The 18474-nt window shown below is 41.3% G+C and overlaps 1 protein-coding gene across 8 annotated transcripts in view; it reads right to left on the bottom strand.

The window, feature by feature from the left end:
- Positions 1-4027: 4027 nt before the first annotated feature.
- INO80D (INO80 complex subunit D) overlaps positions 4028-18474 on the bottom strand; it is a 46440-nt gene continuing 31993 nt past the window's right edge. For 3 of the 8 annotated variants that reach the window (XM_039698631.1, XM_039698804.1, XM_039698718.1), the window contains exon 12: positions 4658-17644. In XM_039698631.1, coding sequence (XP_039554565.1) covers positions 16476-17644 — 1169 coding nt within the window. In that variant the 3' untranslated portion in view covers positions 4658-16475. Of the gene's footprint in view, positions 4155-4539; positions 17645-18474 lie in introns of those variants that run through there. The other 5 variants (XR_005626534.1, XR_005626518.1, XM_039698898.1 and 2 more) reach the window with 5 other exon arrangements.

Raw genomic sequence — 18474 nt, 5'->3', positions numbered from 1 at the left:
AATTTTTCTAAGATTGTTTGTCAACATCCTCATCCCTATCACCTTTGAAAGGGCCAGCTGAGACCTTGTCTGATTCTAACTTCATAATTAGGGATATTAGGAATAGCTCTGCCAAGCAAGGTCTCATACCTGGGCAGAGATGGTAGAGATAAAAGAGACGAGTGAAGAGGATAAGGTTTGACAGGGAACAATTCTGAGTTCTAGGAATCTAATTTTGCTTACCAGAATCTCTTCAGCAACAATTTTAGTTGCAGTCTGAGGGGAAAGGAGATGGAGAGGACAAGACAGAAACATTGTATAGAATGAGCAAAACACTAGGAAAAAAAAAAAAGTAGGAGAAAAAAACAACCTAAAAGCTATATTAAACAGTAGGACCCAAGGGAGAATGGAAAAAAAAATGAGATTATTAACAGAGGAAACTGGCTGGCTCCAATGAGCAAACGCTGGTAAACAGAAAAATTAAATTCTGCAAGATTAAACAAGGCATTAAACTGGTTGGGAAAAAAAAAAAAAAAAGAAAGAAAGAAAAAACAAACCCAACAAAAACCTAATAATCACATGCTCTCAGAAATAAGTCAAGTGGTTTTACTGACTTAAACACTCAACTGGACTAAAAAAGCTCTTTTACTAAAGCAAGCATAGCAAATGTATGCAAATTGCTGAGAGCACACATTATAGAAGAATGCACATTGAAGGAGGTATCCTCTGCTAATACTTGCCTCTTGATTCAGGCAGAAAAGTTTAAATATCTGCAGCCACAGGCAACAGGAACATGCAGAGAAGAGCCCCATGTGTCTTGGATTTCACCCATCCATATCCTTCTGGGCACTTAAAGAATCACTCCTTAAACTTCTCTAGCCATCTTCCTAACGGGGTGATGGCAAAGAACATTTTCCCCTAGCAAATGGAAAATAAAATCCAACAAAGGTTATATTTAAGTCCTGCCCAAAACAGGTTGAAAGAACTTTTAATGCCCCTGGAACCCAGGCAGCTCTCCTATCCCTGAAAGGGATTGGCACCACCATGGAGAGATACAGGGAAGCTGTAACCATGTACCACATGTCCCATGTGGAAATGGCAACAGCAGTCACTTAGGGAAATTCTGTGAACAATTCCAGGGCCTGGTTCTGCACAAATTCCACTGGCACAAATGTGGGCCAGCTCTGCCAATATGGCAGTATTATAACTGAGACTCACAGCTTGAAATCAAACCTTGGCAGAGTACTGGCCCAGGTCTGACATAAATCAGCCTCTCCGTTCTTGCTGATGCTTTGGCACAAGGTGGCTGAGGAAGAGTTGTTGCTACCCCTTCAGCTGGGGTTTGGACCCAAAGCATTCCTTCCTGAGTGCTGCCACTCTCAGCACGCCCAAAGTCCTGGTGCAAGAAAGCTGCAGCTTGAGAAGAAAGGTTTCAAGACAATTAAAACCCTAGAAAAAACAGGGTTTTGTCATCTATGAAGTTCTTTTTAGCGTGAGCTGTATGCTGTTATGTTGTAGATGCTCTGACACAGGACTAGACAGACAGGAGGGTCCCTATCAGATGCCAGCTGTGCTCCTGACACAAACCTTTGCCATCCCTGGGTCACAGCACAGGCTCATGGCACTGGTCTGCAGCTGGGAAGACCCTTCCATTCCCTGCCACCAGAGCACTTTCTCTTCTGCTGCAAGGGGCCTTCACTACATCCTGCACAGCTGCAATGGGGAAGCTGGAAGTGTTTGAAGGCCATGACACCCTCCCAGGAAACTGAACACACAGGAGCTGAGAAAAGCACTGCTCCATGTGCCAGCATTCAGGGCTGCGTCGGCTGCCGAGCCAGCGCCAGCTGCCTGGCAGGCACCACAGTAGGGCCCCACAAACCAGATTTGCAGGAGTGCCCTGGGGCTGGCTGATTACAGGGGGTTTTTCCACCAGAGTTGCACAGTGTGAAAGTAAACACTTTGAACAGGCAGGAACCTGAAACTGGTGCACAAGCTGAGCAGAAACAGAGCCAGACTGAGTTTACATTGCAGGACTCCGTGCCATGGAGGAGATGTTTGCCATCACAAATGAGATGTGGGCGGTGAACAAGACCTGAGTCTCTTGGTCCTAATGACATCTGTCAAGGGAGGTATTGGATGTAGACACAGAACTTCTGTGCCACTGTTCCCCCAAAGAAATACAAGAATTCACCTGAATATCAAAGATATTTTGCCTTCAGGGACATTTCTAGCACAACACTTTAATTTTTTCCCTAGATGCAGTGGTACCAAGACTCTTCACTGGCATCTTCCACAACTTATAAATTAGCAATTACAATAAAACAAGGCAGCCATTCCTGGGCTGAACCTCATGCCAGCAAATATGATATTCACCTCTTAGCTCCTTAAAACAAGCATCCTGTATCTCTAGTTCAGACCTGACAGCTGCAGAATACCAGCCCTGTGCTTGGGGTACAGGGTGCAGGGGACACTGTGGAAGATGGCCTCCATTCTTTCCTGCAGATGGGACAACTGCCTGTAACTGTGGTGAGGGAGAGGTTGTCTTCACCTCTGCAGGAAGCCAGCTCCCAAATTTAATGAAGGTTTCTCCTTCCAATTGCTTCACCGAATACCAGAGCAACACTTGCTCTTGTAACAAAATGTCACTTGCTTTTCAAGTACAAACTAAATGAGCTTTCCTGAGAAAATAATTGCCAGCTATTAAAAAGCTACTGTTGGAGCTTGAGAGGACTATTAAAATACAAAGAGAAATGTACCACATTCTTCCTGAATTGATACTTCAAACAAAACCTATTTTTGTTTTGAAATGTGGCACTAGAACAATGAATGACCAGTTGCTTTTGTAAAGTTTCAGACTGAGAGCCATGCAATCATTCTCTAAGAGCAGAATTTCTGTGTTGTTCATGAAAATAGTGGGGGGAAAAAAGCCACAGGTCAGTCAGTCTCTGCCTTAGTCAGCAGAGGAGTCTCAATCCATCTCTCATCAAGTCTCTCATCACGCTGGGGAATGTCCCGCTCAGCACCACAGTGGACATATCTGCTTCTGCAGGGAGTCATCCCCATTGTCCTCATTACAGGCTCAAATCTTACACCAAACAGCAACTTACGGTTGCTGTTTTCTTAAAAGCAGACTTTAAACAAGTATTTTCTCCATAAGAGTCAATTCCTCCTCTTGCCATTTTGAGTGCTACTTGAGATGGAGCACTTTGAAGGATCAGCTTTGCATATCCACATGTACAGCCAGAATTGCATCAGTAACAGACCAGAACTGCCTCATCTCCCTTACCCCTAGACTGTCCAAATGCCTCAGGCCCATAACCGTGAGAATTCCCTGGAAAGGACAAGGTTGTGGTAGATTTTCTCGAGCCATATTGTGCTAAACTTACACTGCTGTACTCTCCTTTAGTTGCCTTTAAGCGTCTGTTCTTTTCTGTCATCGCTTTGTCTTGATAAAGGTCTGGATGTGACATTTCCAGTGTCCTCCCATCTCCCAGGAACATGAGGTCTTAGAGCAGTTTCATCTTTGCCATGAAACCTTGGCAGCACATGTTGGCATGAAAAACTACACCATTCCCTGACACTACTTACCCCTCGGCCTGAATTACAACCAGCTACTGTGAAATGCTGCCCTAATTACAGCCTAGAATAGCTGGGCCACTGTTCATTAAAAGAGAAGTCAAATTAGTGAATCTCTCTCTCATCAATCTCTCTTGGTTGTTATTCTGATGACCAGGTCAGCATTGAGACTGCTAATGAAAAACAGAACCTGGGAGATGGCCTCACCAAGGACACAGCTGCTCCCCCACAAGTCACAACCTCAAACACACTGGAGATGGAGACAAGCAAAGCAAACACCACTGGCAGCACAAAATGTCAGAAAGCAGAAACAAAAGACTTCACAAAACAAATGGTGAGAGGGAGATGCAGCAGCCATCTACTTACTGTGAAGTGTCGAAGGGGTAGTTCTGTCTAAAGAGAGGACATCCTTCAAGCTCCTGTGGAAAAGCCACTCTGGGAGCTCAACCCTGGCACTGGAAGGGCAGTGCCAGCCAAGGCAGCCCTGCTGGCACCAGCTGCAGCAGGGTGGCACAAACAGCAGCTGCATCCAAACAAGGTGGTGGCAATTCCCAGTGTAGGTCATATCCATGCCTTGGCCTGGCAAGCCTGCCTGAGAACTGAGCAGAGTCCCACAGCAACATCATTTCTCATCCACGTGCTAATCACCAAAAAATGCCAAACTCCAACTTAACCAGTTTTGTTGATGAATCCAGTATATATTTTTTAAGTCTCAGAAAACACAACATACATGAGAAAATTCTATTCTATACCTCTTAAATTATACTTCCTCAAACTGGAAAACAGGATGAAGAGGATCTGGTCTCCAGACCAGTGATCCAGAGCTAGAAAGCACTATAATTAGAACCAGGACTGAGACTGAAGACCCCAGGTTGTTAGCAAAACTAATTAGCTAATGTCATTAGAAAGCAACAGAGAATAAGCAAGAGCCGACTCAGACTCTACAGTAATCTAAGCAAAGGACAGTTTAATAACTGTACTTACGATATGTTTTAAAAGAAAATCACTTTATGGAGTAGATTTCATCCTGGGCAATATCCATACATCTTGGACTTGGCAAAATGGCTTGAAGAAGAGGGTTTCATCATAGTAAACACAGCTACTTCACAGCAAGATTTATTAATACATCCAAAAGAAAGAAAGAAAATCATTTTGTCACACTATATACAGATAATACATACAGTGTTTTGTACACATATTACATCAGTTTTTACACAAGAAAAATATACATAAAAATGTAAACTTTTGTATACAAAAACCCTTAAACAAATTAAACAAGGACCAGATAACAAAAGGAGACCAATCTATTATCATTTAATTGATTTTTTTTTTTAAATGGTAATACAGTACATTCATTGAGAAGTATGAGGAACATGTGAGCAACCTTTCCTATTTAAAGGGAAAGTACAAACACAAGCTTTCCTCCCCGCCCCTGGAATGCTGTCCGTGAGCCTCCAGCACTAGAGGTGGTGCAAGTTGCCATTGCTGCCAGGGACCCTGAAGGAAGGAACCCTTCTTCTGGGGCACCTCCATGCACCACTGTCCCCCAAAGCGACACATCCACAGAAGCAAGCTGGGCTGGGCTGTTTGTGCGTATTAGCCAGGCTTCCAGCTAATACCACGAGACGGGACGCGGCAGTGCCCGTTTGTATGTTCCCTTTAAGCAGTCATTAAGTGGATTAGCCTTGCTGGAGGAAGTTGCTTATTTTTCCCAATGTATGGTATGCTGAACACATGTGTCAGATATGAGAGGGAAGAAGGAAGGGGTGTAAGAGACTGCTAATCCTTGCTACCATGCAGTTACTTCAAAATCAGGTACATTTGCAAGCTACAATTCACTGGTTCAAAATACACTGCCTCACCTTTGCTTTCCCACTGCAACTTGTTTACATTTTAAACTCTAGTGCCCAAACAACTGTATGAGGCTCTTTGTTACAAGGCTGTTTCTGATATCAAAGCATGATCAAGCTACCTTTAAAATGACACCAAACACAAACTTCTCGGAGACAGCCTTAAAAAGAGAGAGCATTCCCTCTAAGCACTTCAGATTGTCCATTTGCCACCTTCTTTTATTAAGTCTAGGATAAATATATTTACCCTGAACTGCAAAAAGGATATTGGTTAAGCTTCTGACATCTGTTTTGCTCCACTTGCAGATAAATATTTTTGGGAATTGGAGGGAAAAAATCCCAAAAAACAAACCCAAATTTTAAAACCTCAGGCATAAAAGTAAGAAGGGAATTATTTAACATGTTGGTGAAAAAACAGTTGCAGAAACTTGAACTTGTTGGAAACAAACAGACGATAGATTCCAATGAAGGCTTCTCACATTAAATAAGTTAGACGGGTTACAGACATCTTCAATAAAAACATCCATCCTCCACAAAGTATGTTAAAATGAAACACAATAGTGATGCACTGGTATTTCTCCTAAAAAGGACAGAAGGACATGAAATCTCCTTAGTGATATCAGTACTATTGAATGTAGGAGGTGAACAATGATTTACGAAAGTAATGAGGGGAAAAGAAAATCATGAATCATTTATTATAATTGGACAAAAGGGGGATGGGGCAGAATGTAATTACTGTATGCCTCAGAAACACCTGAAGGAAATAAATACTTAGAAACTTGTGTTTCCATTTCTTTCACCTAAACGAGGGTGGGAATAAGGGCTTGTCTGCTTGCTTTTGGTTTTTTTGTTTCCTTTCTTTTTTTCTTTTCCTTTTTAAAATAACAACCCTTCTAGTAAAAATTCAAAAGACAATTACAAATGGCTTTAGATAATTAAAAGTCTCCTTTTCAAAATAAAACTTTGATAACACATTTCTCCATTTCTTCTATATAATGCAGCTTCAGTGAAAACAAGTAATAAGGGACAGCAATTTGCAAAAAAAAAAACTGTGGGAAAAAATTGCCAACCAAGTTTCGTAACATATACACATGTATATGCAGGACATCTACACTCTATATACATATTTAATATAGGTATGCATGAGTATATATCAGGAGATAACCACCAGGTACATTCTCCACATACATGAACTGAAATAGCATAAAAGGCGTGTGCGTATCGATCTGCATTATCCACACGCAGTGCACACACGTACCCATACACACACCCCAACACATGTATCATAGAAGTCATGTGTGACTGCATGAAAGCTCAGATGGAACAGTACACCAGTTACCTTTTTCTAACAGAAATGCAAGGAAGACAAAATTCCATGGCTGAATTTTGGCCAAGAAAAATTGTGTCATAGCCATATTGAAAACATGGAATCCAGTATGGCTCGATGACAGAACTGGAGCAGCATTCCCCTCTGAAACTGAAGCCTAAGACACACAGCACTTCAATGTGACTGAGCAGGTTGCTGACAGCTGCTTTCTGCTAAAAGGATATAGAAGCTCCATTTAGCCAGAAAACAGAAAATAAAACACTTAAGCCCATAATTTACTTTCATAAACAATATTACCCAATACACAATTAGATGCAAAGTACTAGCATGTTAATGGTCAACTCTGCTCTCCATTTTAAAATCTGTTTTATGGTAAAATGTAACAAACTGTGTTTCTTCTGATATGTTTGATGACAACCCCATTGCTCAGAACAGAGCACAGGGCTGCCTTCTGCTTACTGCCTGTGTTATAGGAAACACAAATCAAACTTCTTTTTTCTCCCTAGGGTCGAAAATTGGAAGGTAGTATTTGGTGGGTGCAGTTTTCTCATTTTGACCATTTAAATGTAATGCTGGGTTAACCTTTTAATATGCTAGGAAGCTCTGCATCAGGTTCCATGAATAGTTTGTATTCATCTCCAAACCAGTCACAGTCCTACTGAATCACAATTGAAGCTGGGGAAGTTTGCATAAGTTCAAGCAGATGCTCAGGGCCCAATTCAGCTACCACTCCAGTCACCAAGAACTTCCCTCAAGCAGAAGCAGAGCTGGATTGGGCCACTAAAGCTGATTGCTGCTAGCAAGAGAAACTGCAGAGATGCAGGGACAAGGAGGAGCTGGAATGGAGGCAATGGAGCAGAGAAGCAGAAGAAGTTGGCATTTTGCAAGAGGCCTCAACGAGACTAAATATAAAACAAAAGGCAGAGACAGAGCAAGGAAACTCCACTGTGGGGGCTGAGGTAACACAAACCAATGGTGGCCAAGCTCAGATCAGTCTCTGAGTCATCCAGACCCCTCAGAAGAATTTAAAACAACTTGTCTGGCACAAGTGCTTACCTGTTACACATATGTTATGTGGATAGTCCCTCTCTTTAGCTCACACACTCACTCATGTTACAGCTAATGCACAGGTGTGTGATACAAGGTATATTCCACCTATTAATTTGTATGCATGTATATATAGGTTTAGATTGATTGCATTCATACATATTTATTGTACATCATGAGGGCAAGTCCACGTTCAGCAAAATGCTACCATTATCTCATATACAGATATACCTCTCTGTACACAAAAATGGGTCTATTCTCCTCCATAAAGGCATAAAGATTTAAGCTCCTAATTCCCATTACCACCAAATAATCAGAAGAAAAGGCCTCTGACAACTTCCACCTCCCTACCCTTTTGCCTATATGCATATGTGCCAGAAACAAATTGTGGGGAGAAGGAAATGGAGAGGGATGCCTGGGGGTGCATCAACATCATGATATGGAGGGGAATTAAAAAAAAATTGCAAAAAAATTCAGATTTCTGTTCAATACTAGAAGCTCTGTTTTTCTAAAAAGGTTTTTAAAGTCACCAGGATCATCATAAAAGTCATACTGTATGAATAAATAACAATTAGGTTACTTTCTCTGGCCTAAATAGAACAATATGAAGAGTAAGCCAATCTGAAGAACATTTCTGACTTCTCAAAATTTCAAGTGAGAGCTCCCATAAAGAAATCTTTCTTCTCCAATTATGAAAAAAGGTAAGTGGTCACAATCAAATTCAGAATTTCAGAATTTAACAGCCTAAATGAAACTCCCTTGATTGAATGCATATTTTGTTCTGCAATCCCACAACAGCAATTTTGGGGTGAAATTGATACACACAAATATCCTCAGAAGAGAAAAAAAATCTACTTTGAAGACAAGATCCTTTTATGGAATGGAGACCTGCACAAACAGTACCCCTTACAATCTAATTGGAAAACACAAGAATACTGATTGACAATATTTTCCAAGTCAGACCATAGGAGATTCAGGTATTAATTTGCAAAGACACAGCAATTCTCATGCCTCTCCATCCCACTGAATGCAAACCTTCCCATTCAGTTTGTCCTGAAAAACTCCTTTCTTCCACCACTTCTCCTCCCTATTTGTTTTATTTAAAGGCTGTCTTTGGGAGCTTGGTATTTTCATGGCATTTTAAACAGGGCTCAAAGCAACTCAATTGAAAAACAGTAAAATTGACATGATATCAGAGTTAGCCTTATAACAGAAGATTATATAGTAGAGAGTTTCAGTTATTTATATAACAGTGAGGACATAACAACCCCCTACTAAATAATCACATTTCTACAATACATTCCATCACCTCTTGACTACTTTTCTCTTTACAAAACTATGACCTACATACAATATACACATTCGTATCACACATACATCCCCCCCCAATGCATATTTTTTTGTGTGTATATATAATACATACATGCACACAAGCAGTCTAATTCTATTTATAAGTCACAGTGGGAATTCCTTTGTGAGGAAAGGAGGGGAAAATTCCTGAATAAGACACTGTAGATTCCTAATGTTCCAACTTTTCAAATTCCAACTCACAGAGCTAACTGGAAATAAATACATTTTAAAAAAAAGAAAAGGTCTTACAAACTCGGTTCACAACTCCCAGCTACAGTAGTTGGATTTTTAAATTTGATCTATTTACCCTGTAACTAAATTTCTAATCATAGGTACAAACCACGGATAAATTATTGCAGAATGTAACACTCAAAATTTAAAAAGAGTTATATGAACAGTAATATAAGGGTTAAAAAGAGTTCTATACTTGTCAATACAGGATACCATTTTATTTTATTTATATATATATCTATATATAGATATAGATATCTGCAAGGTAGCAAAGAATAGCTGTACACCTTGACACGGCAAAGATCCAGTGTAAAAAGGTGCTTCACTAGTTTGTTTTTCCAAAAAAGCTTGTATATAATTTTATAGCTATTAAAAACACATATGCAACATAATTCATTACACTCAATACAGCTTTAGTATAAAACTTATAATTTATGAGGTGATGTTAATAGCATAAATTAATATACCATTTCTCTTAAAATCTACAATAAGTATTCTGAAAGCTCATTGGGGAAGGGTATCTTTAAATAAAAAGTTTAAAGCTGAGCGTGATGAAAAAGATTCTGTATGTTGAACTTGAGATGAGAGCCCCGAGAAGAGAAAGAGTCCGTGAGCCAGACACTGTTGACTATAAAACTGAACAAAGATTTCTCCTTCTTGCGCTCTCACTTAGGTGACGCTCTACTTAAATTATTTTTTACTTTTAAAACTATTAACTTTTTTCTTTTTTCGTTTTTTTTCTTTTTTTTTTCTTTTTTTCTTTTTTTGTTAACTGCCCTTATTTCCACAAGGAATCCCTGAGACATACCCAAAACTGTACAGTGAAGGTCATCACTGTTCAGAGAAACTGGTTCAACCCCTTCTGATAGGATGTAGCTATTTTGCATGAGAATCAAAATGTCCATCACTTCAGAACGAATCTATCTGCACCAGACCAAACTACACTGTTTAAGACGCAGGTTAGAGAGTCATTTCAGGGTAAATCAGTCCACTCCAAGGTAGAAGCCAATGCCACCGCAGTTAGCTACATCAGAGCAATCTGCACCAAAGTTAAAGTTTTCCAGAGGATATCTGGGAACGTTACCTATCCAGAGTTCATCTCCGTGGGCACCAGCTGACAATGAGAAAGCAGGTTAAACATTAGCATCACTGGACCAAGTTCAACATGCCTATGTGGTCGACACATGGGTAACTCTGGACATCTCACTGTGTGTGTGTTTGGGGCACTAGCGAGAGGAAGAGCAGGAAGAAGGCATTTTTCTACAGCAAGTACAGTTTTATGGTCAAAAGCCCAAGTTTCATCCTATTCACTTTCAGACCGAATTCTACAACCTAGAGTAGACTGAAAAGGTGCCAACACTTACTTCAAGGAGACAGAAAGCCTTTTCCAACTCTTGCTGTCAACTTAGAGCCACACTCACTTTGTCCTTTCATGCTTCCACTACATTACTTAATTCCAGAGTAGCTACGGAAGGAGCAGAGTAAAACAGGGGAAAGCAGAGAACTCAACAACTGTAAGTACCAGACAGCAAAGGGAAAATAGTCACTACTGTTTGGGTTTTTTTTTTAAAAGAGGACAAAGATACAAGTGAGAAAATTGTTTCAAGATGCATCTTTTCTAACTCCTTCTCCTCCCCCAAACTTTTTCCCCAACAACAGTGCCTTTGTCTAGTTTTAAAGACAAGACTGAAACTTTAACTGATCAGAACTAAGGTCTCTTATGACCAGACTGCTCCTGAAGTCCAAGCTGAAGTTTAGTGAACACAAATATAGATTTTTGTCACCAACCCTCCTTACTTTTATTTGGGTTTGAGCATATTAAGAAAGAGTAATTAAATTTTTAATTTGTGACTTCCTACTGACACATCTCAAATGAAGAGGAACTTCTCAGCAGGTAAAGTCTTGCTAAAAATGCCTCTATATTCACTGCTAGCATGTGCACTCCCATGATCAATGTTGTACCCTCAGCATCTAGTTCATGACATATCAGCATGCTGTGAAACATCTCCCTACTCACTGATCTGAAAAATACTTTGATCTATTGCACTGTCATTCTAGCATCCAAATATATGTTATGAATTGCAGAAATATCTCCTCCTTTTCATTTTACAGTCAAATTCTCTCAGAACCACAGAAGACTTACCAGCTGGAATAACTTACATTGGAGAAGTGTCTGAGAATGGGAAAATAGAAGAAGAATGATGAACAATGTGGAGTGGAAGGAAATAAAGGAGGTACGAGAAGTAGCCCACAGATCTCCATCATTAAATGTCACCCAGAAGATCAGAAAGACCTTGTGATGAGAAGGTGAGAAAGTCCTAAAGATCTGGCCAGCACACTAATCCCAAACTATTCCTTCAGTTACTATTTCTGCCATCACTGGACCTTGCAAGGGGTCTGCACAGGAGACTCCTTCACATGTAAAAATACAACAGGAAAAATACCCAGTTCCACCAGGGAAGCTGCCTGGACAGCCACACAAATGTCTCACTGCCGAAGGTCACTGCAGGTAACTTTTCTATTGTTTGTTGGCTGAAAGAACCTCCTACCACTGTCCTGCACGTCTTGAAAGGCTAACTGCAGGTAGTTGCTCTTCTAAAAATGTTTCACTCTTCTCTGCCCAAAGGCTCACACTGCTGGAGAATTCATGAGCAGCTTTAGCTCACTGCAGCACAAAGACAGGGAGAAATACCCGTGGAGGCCTGACCATGCCTACAGGGACACACAGCAGCAAGGAGGCTGCAGGAGCTCAGGGAGCAGCTGGAGCTCAGAAGCAGCATAGGTAGCCACCAGAGCCAGCTTCTCAGGGAAGAAAACTGCCCACTCTTTATTGTACATCTTTGCAGGATTCTCTTGGCAAGCGGATTCAAACCCAGAATGCATTTATATGTGGTTACAGCAAGACAAAGCTTCAAATTGAATTTGGCTACTGTTTTGCAGGTTCAGTCCTAGGTCTTTTTCCTTGGCCATGCCCCTGAAGCCAGTGACAGCTCACAACAGAATATCCTAATTTTTGAATACTCATCTTCCTTTTATATAAAACAATAAAAGGCCACTTCCCTTGGCTTCTCTTTGCTATTAGGTACAATTCCTCTTTGACAATTTATTTTCTCCGATTTTTGCCTAGCAGGCAATAAGCTTCTCAGGGCTTTCAGTGCTTTCCAAAAGAGAACTGCAAATCCCCATTTTCAGTTGGAAATCTAGCTGTTGCCATTTTCCCCACAGTGCCTGAGGCAGACCTGCAACTGTGCTACCTCTCAGCATTATCAATTTAATGCCTTTATGCTCAGCCATACATAGAAGCATGCTACTAATGAGAAGGGATCTAAGCAAGAACCCAGAGGAACTGGAAGGCAGGAGGAGACAAAGTTCTTCTATTATAACTATGAAGCCAAAGAACAAATCAACTTTGAGGTATCTAAGTGCACATGGTTCTCCTCAAAGCTGGTGTAAGGTCTTCCTCGGTGAAAGGAAACATCAAAGCATGTCTTAGAGAATGCCTTATGCACCAGGAGGGCATGAAGCTATTCCTGATAAGCCTCCATACATTGCCAAAATTCATCTTGTGTTAAGAACTTTTGTACAGAGACTAATTGAGGTGCTATTATTGCCAAAATTATGTAAATTATATTCTATGTCTATTTTTTTTTCATTCTTTAAAAATCCAATCTTATGTGAAGGAATGAACTTTTAGGTTCAACTAGCCTTATTCCATTTGTCAACACATAAAGGGCATGACAGGTATTGAGCATCTGAAATTGCTACACTGGCTCTTTGGTGAAGGGGTGACAAGAATGCTAATTGCTCTAAGAGCTCATACTCAAAAACATTTGTGAGGGAGCATGGAATCTACTCAGGAACCACATAAATAACAGCCTCGAGGACCACCTTAACCAGAGCAGCAGGATTTCCCAGAGGAAGAGGTGTGAAACATCTCTGACTACACATACCTCTCAATTAGATCTCTCGCATCCAACAGTAAGACACTGATGCACTGAAGTCAACATGTTGTGTGGGTGTAGAAACCCAGCTGGAATGATCCACCTTGTAAAGCTAAGATCCAGACCCGTAACTGCTTGGCAGCCATGTAACCGTGAAATCGGTGGTAGTGAAAAAATGAGAGGTGAACCAGGAAAAGGCAAGAGTGGTGGCCCGTTTCAGAACACTGTAGCAGACAGGACAGGGAGATTCCTATTTCAATTGTATACAAACTGAAGTTTATTTTTGAAAGTGCAGCTTTATTGCAAACTTAGTTTGCTCATGGAAAAATGTAACGCAGTCAGTTTTCAGGGAAGAGTCGTCAAGCAATATACAAAAATTGCAATCTAAGTGGGGGAAGAGACTGGATGTCCCAAGCTACTTTAAAGAAACGCAGATACATAAAGGCTATTGATTTCAAATGGTAATCATGGACCTCCATAGCTCTGACAAGCTTCTGAAATTGCCTGTCTAAATCAATGCACAGATTAGGAGCTGGGTTCTGTTCTGAGTTGGACCAGTACAAACTCACCGTGACCTTGGAATGGAAAGCTCCTCTGTAATTTATACCAACACAACCAAGCACAACTCAGCTCTCAGTTCCTATTATCCTCGCTTCCCCCCAGCATTTGCTAAGAAAGGGAAATATGGTGTGGGGCAAATATACTCTGCACTAGCTGCAGCTTCATTAGAAGTTTGATGGGCACAAGAACCATTTCAAGACCAAAGTCCTGAAACCAATACATAGAAATTAACACCCTCTAAAATTACATTAATACACAAGCAGATGAAGGAATTAACCATTTGGTATACTAGTTCTCCACTTTTTTTCAGTCAGACATCCCAGCACATTGAAGAAGATATATGAACACAACAAAAATCATCTGCAAATCAAACAGTTGTCTCCTCAACAAAGTATGGGTAACATAATATAAAAATAAATAAAAGCCTTGTCAGATTTGCCTCATTCACAACATCACTGGGCATTCCTCAATCAGCAGGACAAGCACAAGCAGGATTTCATAGGCTTCAATTAAACTTTTTATGTGATTTAAAAACATTTAAGTGTTACAAACATATTTAAATCACCACTTAAAATATTCGGCTTATATTATTAAGATCTATTTTACCAAGAATGAAATAATGACTTCATAACAACAGAAGCATGAAAATAACTTTTGTTTCTTCCACCCACATACACCTGCAATTTCAGAAAAAGACATATGCATCATCCATACTCTTTTATATTTAAAGAGGACAGATCATTCAAGAAAAGAGGGATAATACAATTGCTACAACAGTGAGAAGACACAAGACCTATCCCATTTAAACTCTGTTCCTTAGGAAGATGGAAGGAGAGGTTTGGGTCAGATATTTTGGTGTGTGCCTGACTGTTAACGAAATTAATTTCTATAGCAACTAAACTTCATTCAGTGATCCTTTGCTCAGAAAGTTTATTAGGCCTTCCTATTACATGTGCTTGGTTCTCTTAATTTCCTGAAATAGACTAGAATTCACACAGGTAGAATAAAATCCATTGCCTACAGTACAAGACTGAAATGTAGAATTTTCTATTTTGTCTCATCTGCATCTCTGAAACAAACAAGAAGAGTAGAGACTTGTATTAAAAGGAGCTACTTTTACAAAGTCAGGGTACAGTAGCAAGTTTGAGCCCTAGAGAGTCATAAGCAAATTCCTTCTTGATAAGGAGATGCAAGTAAACACCTCAGAATTTCTGCTGCTATTACCTCCTGGTTTAAAGAACAAAATTAAAAAATAATAATTATTTTAAGGAATCTAAAAGCTAGCTAACTCCTTTCTTTAGAAATTGCAATTACCACCATAGAGTGAATAGTGTCATTAGCAGGTGATCAGCACAAACAAAACCATCCTGCAGACAGAAGGGATTGTTACCTATTTTGCAATAGTGATTTTTCTTTTGGTTAGCCATGACTGCTGATAGGTACCTGCTAGTTCCTTACCTACATTCAGCTTCCCAAACAGAGCATCACCCTACAAGTGTTGGAAAAACTATATGGCTCTCAGGGGATTAAAAACTGTCCAAGAAAGTCTCACTAGTCAGACATATTGTGAGAAATGCATCCATTTGAAACTTACAATGGGTCTGACCTAGACTTGTGTGCATGGACAGAAAACCAACCTAATTCTTCCTGTTTCAGCTGGGAAATTCCTGTCAGCCTGTCTGGTGAAAAGTTCTGGACAAAGACACACTTGAAAAGGCAAATCATCAATGCTACAAGGCCACAGTAATTCAGCAAGGAAGGAAATTTCTCACAGGAATCTTCTCTAATCCATGATCTATATTTCAATCCTTCTGTTTCTTTTTGTTTTCCTGGGCTAACTTCATAACAGCTTTCAAATTTATGGGCAACCAGTCAACTGATCTCTTTGCTACTCAATGAATTACAAATAGTGATAACAAAAAAAACCCAAAAATCAGCATGCAGTAAGAACAGTGACCAGTTCTGGAAGGGGACAACTACTTCTTCACCAAAAGAAGAAAAGGAATCGCTGCTCCCTGCACCCCAAACACACACACACACAGAGGAGGTCAAGAGACTATCTCAAGAAACTGCCAAACTCATCCTTGAATTGTGATCTTGATTTATGACTTCAGTGCACCACTCTCAAATCAATGTGTGCAGCCAAGTTTTCCGTGCCAAATGCTACCTTTGGAAAAAGAGTAAATTAAAAAAAAAAAAAATCAAGACTTCTGCCCACTGGAAAACCTTCTACCAGATGCTAATGGGATGGCAAGCACTGATCCGAACCCTAGGGAACAGTAACATGCATCAGTGATCTGAGGTATCTTCCCATTTCTAGGTCTTACTGCTAAGATCATTTACATCCAGTAACTGTGCTGTATCCTTAAGGAATTATTGGGGAACAGTGAACCTGCCTGCAATAAATGAGCACCGGTGCCTAACGAGCACATGTGAATGCTACAGCAAGGTTCACAGGGGGCTAACCCTGGTCAGTACTGAAGCAGGGGTTTTCTTCTCAACCCCCTCTTAAAAAAAGGGAAGAGAAGACAGACGAAATAAAGAGAAAGGAAAAAAGGAAAGATAGAAAACACAGGTCCCCCATCTACCTGCAGGGAGCCAGGCAGACAAAGCTCAGTTGGAGGTGGTGAAGGGCGCGGATGCGTTATTGGTACTGGTAGCGGTGGCACCGGTCACTGCGAAGCCCGTGGGAGGAGCTATGGAGCTGTGGCTGGGCTGCAGGTCCTTGGGAATGCCACTGTGGGAGCTCAGCTGGTGGCCAAAGGCTGCGCTGAACTGAGGGAGCTGTTGTTTGGGGGAGGTGGAGCCCATGAGTTCAGCGGAGGCAGGACCCATGCCACTGAAACTGGTCTGCGGTAACCCCGGAAGCACACTGGAGCTGTTGGGGGTCACAGTGGCGAAGGCAGGCTGTGTGGTCTCTGAGTGCGAGGTGGTAGGTGGTGTGGACAGGGAGGTGGACAGGAGGTGTCCATCTGCACCAAGAAGGTTGCTAAACGGAGAGGGGTCCCCAAGATTGACAGGAAGATTTCCCCAGTGAGTTCTGGGGTTGACCACCCCGCTAAGTGGCACATCCAGCTGCGTTGGGAGCAAGTGCTGTGCCATCATGGGCATCTCTGCTGAGAAGGTAGCTGCCAAGTTATCACCAGAAAAGGATGTGGTGTGAGGGGATGTGATATGGTCACTGTAGGGAGACGGCACATGCTCACTATCATAATGGCTTCCATGGGGTGAGGAGTGTGAATGGTCACTGCTGTATTGCTGTCGTGAGGTGATCAGGTCATCTGCCTTGCTCAGCAGCTGGGCAGGGTGGGGCCTCTGGGAGGCATGGCTGCCATCATGAAGTCCATGAAACTGTCCCGGGAAGGCTCTCTCCCCAAGGCCACTCTGGCTTATCAGAGTGGCAGAAGTAAGGCCAACGTTGGCTGGGGCTGAGAACTGCCCCTGGATCTGCCCTGCCAGGGGCGTAGGTGGGTTGGACAAGGTAGCAGAACGGAGCAAGTTCTCATCCAGCTCCAGACCGGAGAAATTATCATGTACTATACGCCCATTCAACAGCTCCCCCAGATCCGTGTTAACCTCTCGACTCAAGGACTGCATTCCTGGAGCTCCAGCACCTGTAGAGAACACCCCTATCGCTCTATCTGACAGCTCCTGAACTGGCACACCATCTGTCTGTGTAAGTACTCCAATGGTACTCAGGCACTCAAGAGAAGTTACAGCCTGTAGGGCCCGTTCCAGTTCTTCAGCCTCTTCTGTGGTTGGAAGAAGATCTCCATTTTTACCTGCAGAAACAGGAACACCACTGGTTAGTGCACTGCCCTCAGGTGAGCCTGGCCCTGGCACTCAAAGGATGAAGATGCACAGACAGCTTAGTACAGAGTTGCATTGTATGATAACCTTCCAGCATGGCTTGCAGTACACAGAAAGTATCATTCATCAGTGTTCACTAGCCAAGCAAGGTAAGAAACACCTTCCTTCCAATAGCACACCTTCCTCTTCAATGGAAATCCCCCTCTTCCCCTTCTCTTCCACATACTATAGTAGGAGATGCCTCTTAAACTTCCTAGATTTAAAAAGCTTAAGTAAGATCTTCTTCAATCCAGCAATAACACATGGTCTCTTTCTACTTACCACATTACAGCCAGGGCCTAAAATTTACACAGACAGTATAATTCAGGTTAATTTCAATTCAAACACAGTCTGATGCCATGTTATATCAGAAAATGACCAAAGAAATCACGTACCCAACGCCAGGCTGTTCTAATTCCTTTGTTATAAATTATAGGTACTGAGCCTTAGAATGCAGAAATTCAAGCACATTCCTGATCAAAAGCTAGTTTCAAAAATGTACTTAAAGATTTTATTCTCACTCTCTTGTCTTTTTATCAAAGGCCAACATTGACTGTGATTCCAGCCCCACTCGATGGCAGAAAGATGCCATTACTGAGAACACTCATGATTAAACTGTAACAGTGACAGGCAGTAAAAATGTAAAATGAATTATTAAAATACTAAACCAATTATGATTTTCAGAGCAGTAATTACATGAGCAAGCAGAGAATTATGCACACAGCCTTCTTAAAGTCTGCTTTACTTCAGAGCTCACAAACAA

This window comes from Passer montanus, unplaced genomic scaffold, assembly GCF_014805655.1.
Source record: "Passer montanus isolate IOZ18808 unplaced genomic scaffold, ASM1480565v1 scaffold1, whole genome shotgun sequence".
NCBI lineage: Eukaryota > Metazoa > Chordata > Aves > Passeriformes > Passeridae > Passer > Passer montanus.
The sequence above is the reverse complement of the archived record's forward strand: the minus strand, read 5'-3'. Positions and strand labels throughout refer to the sequence as shown.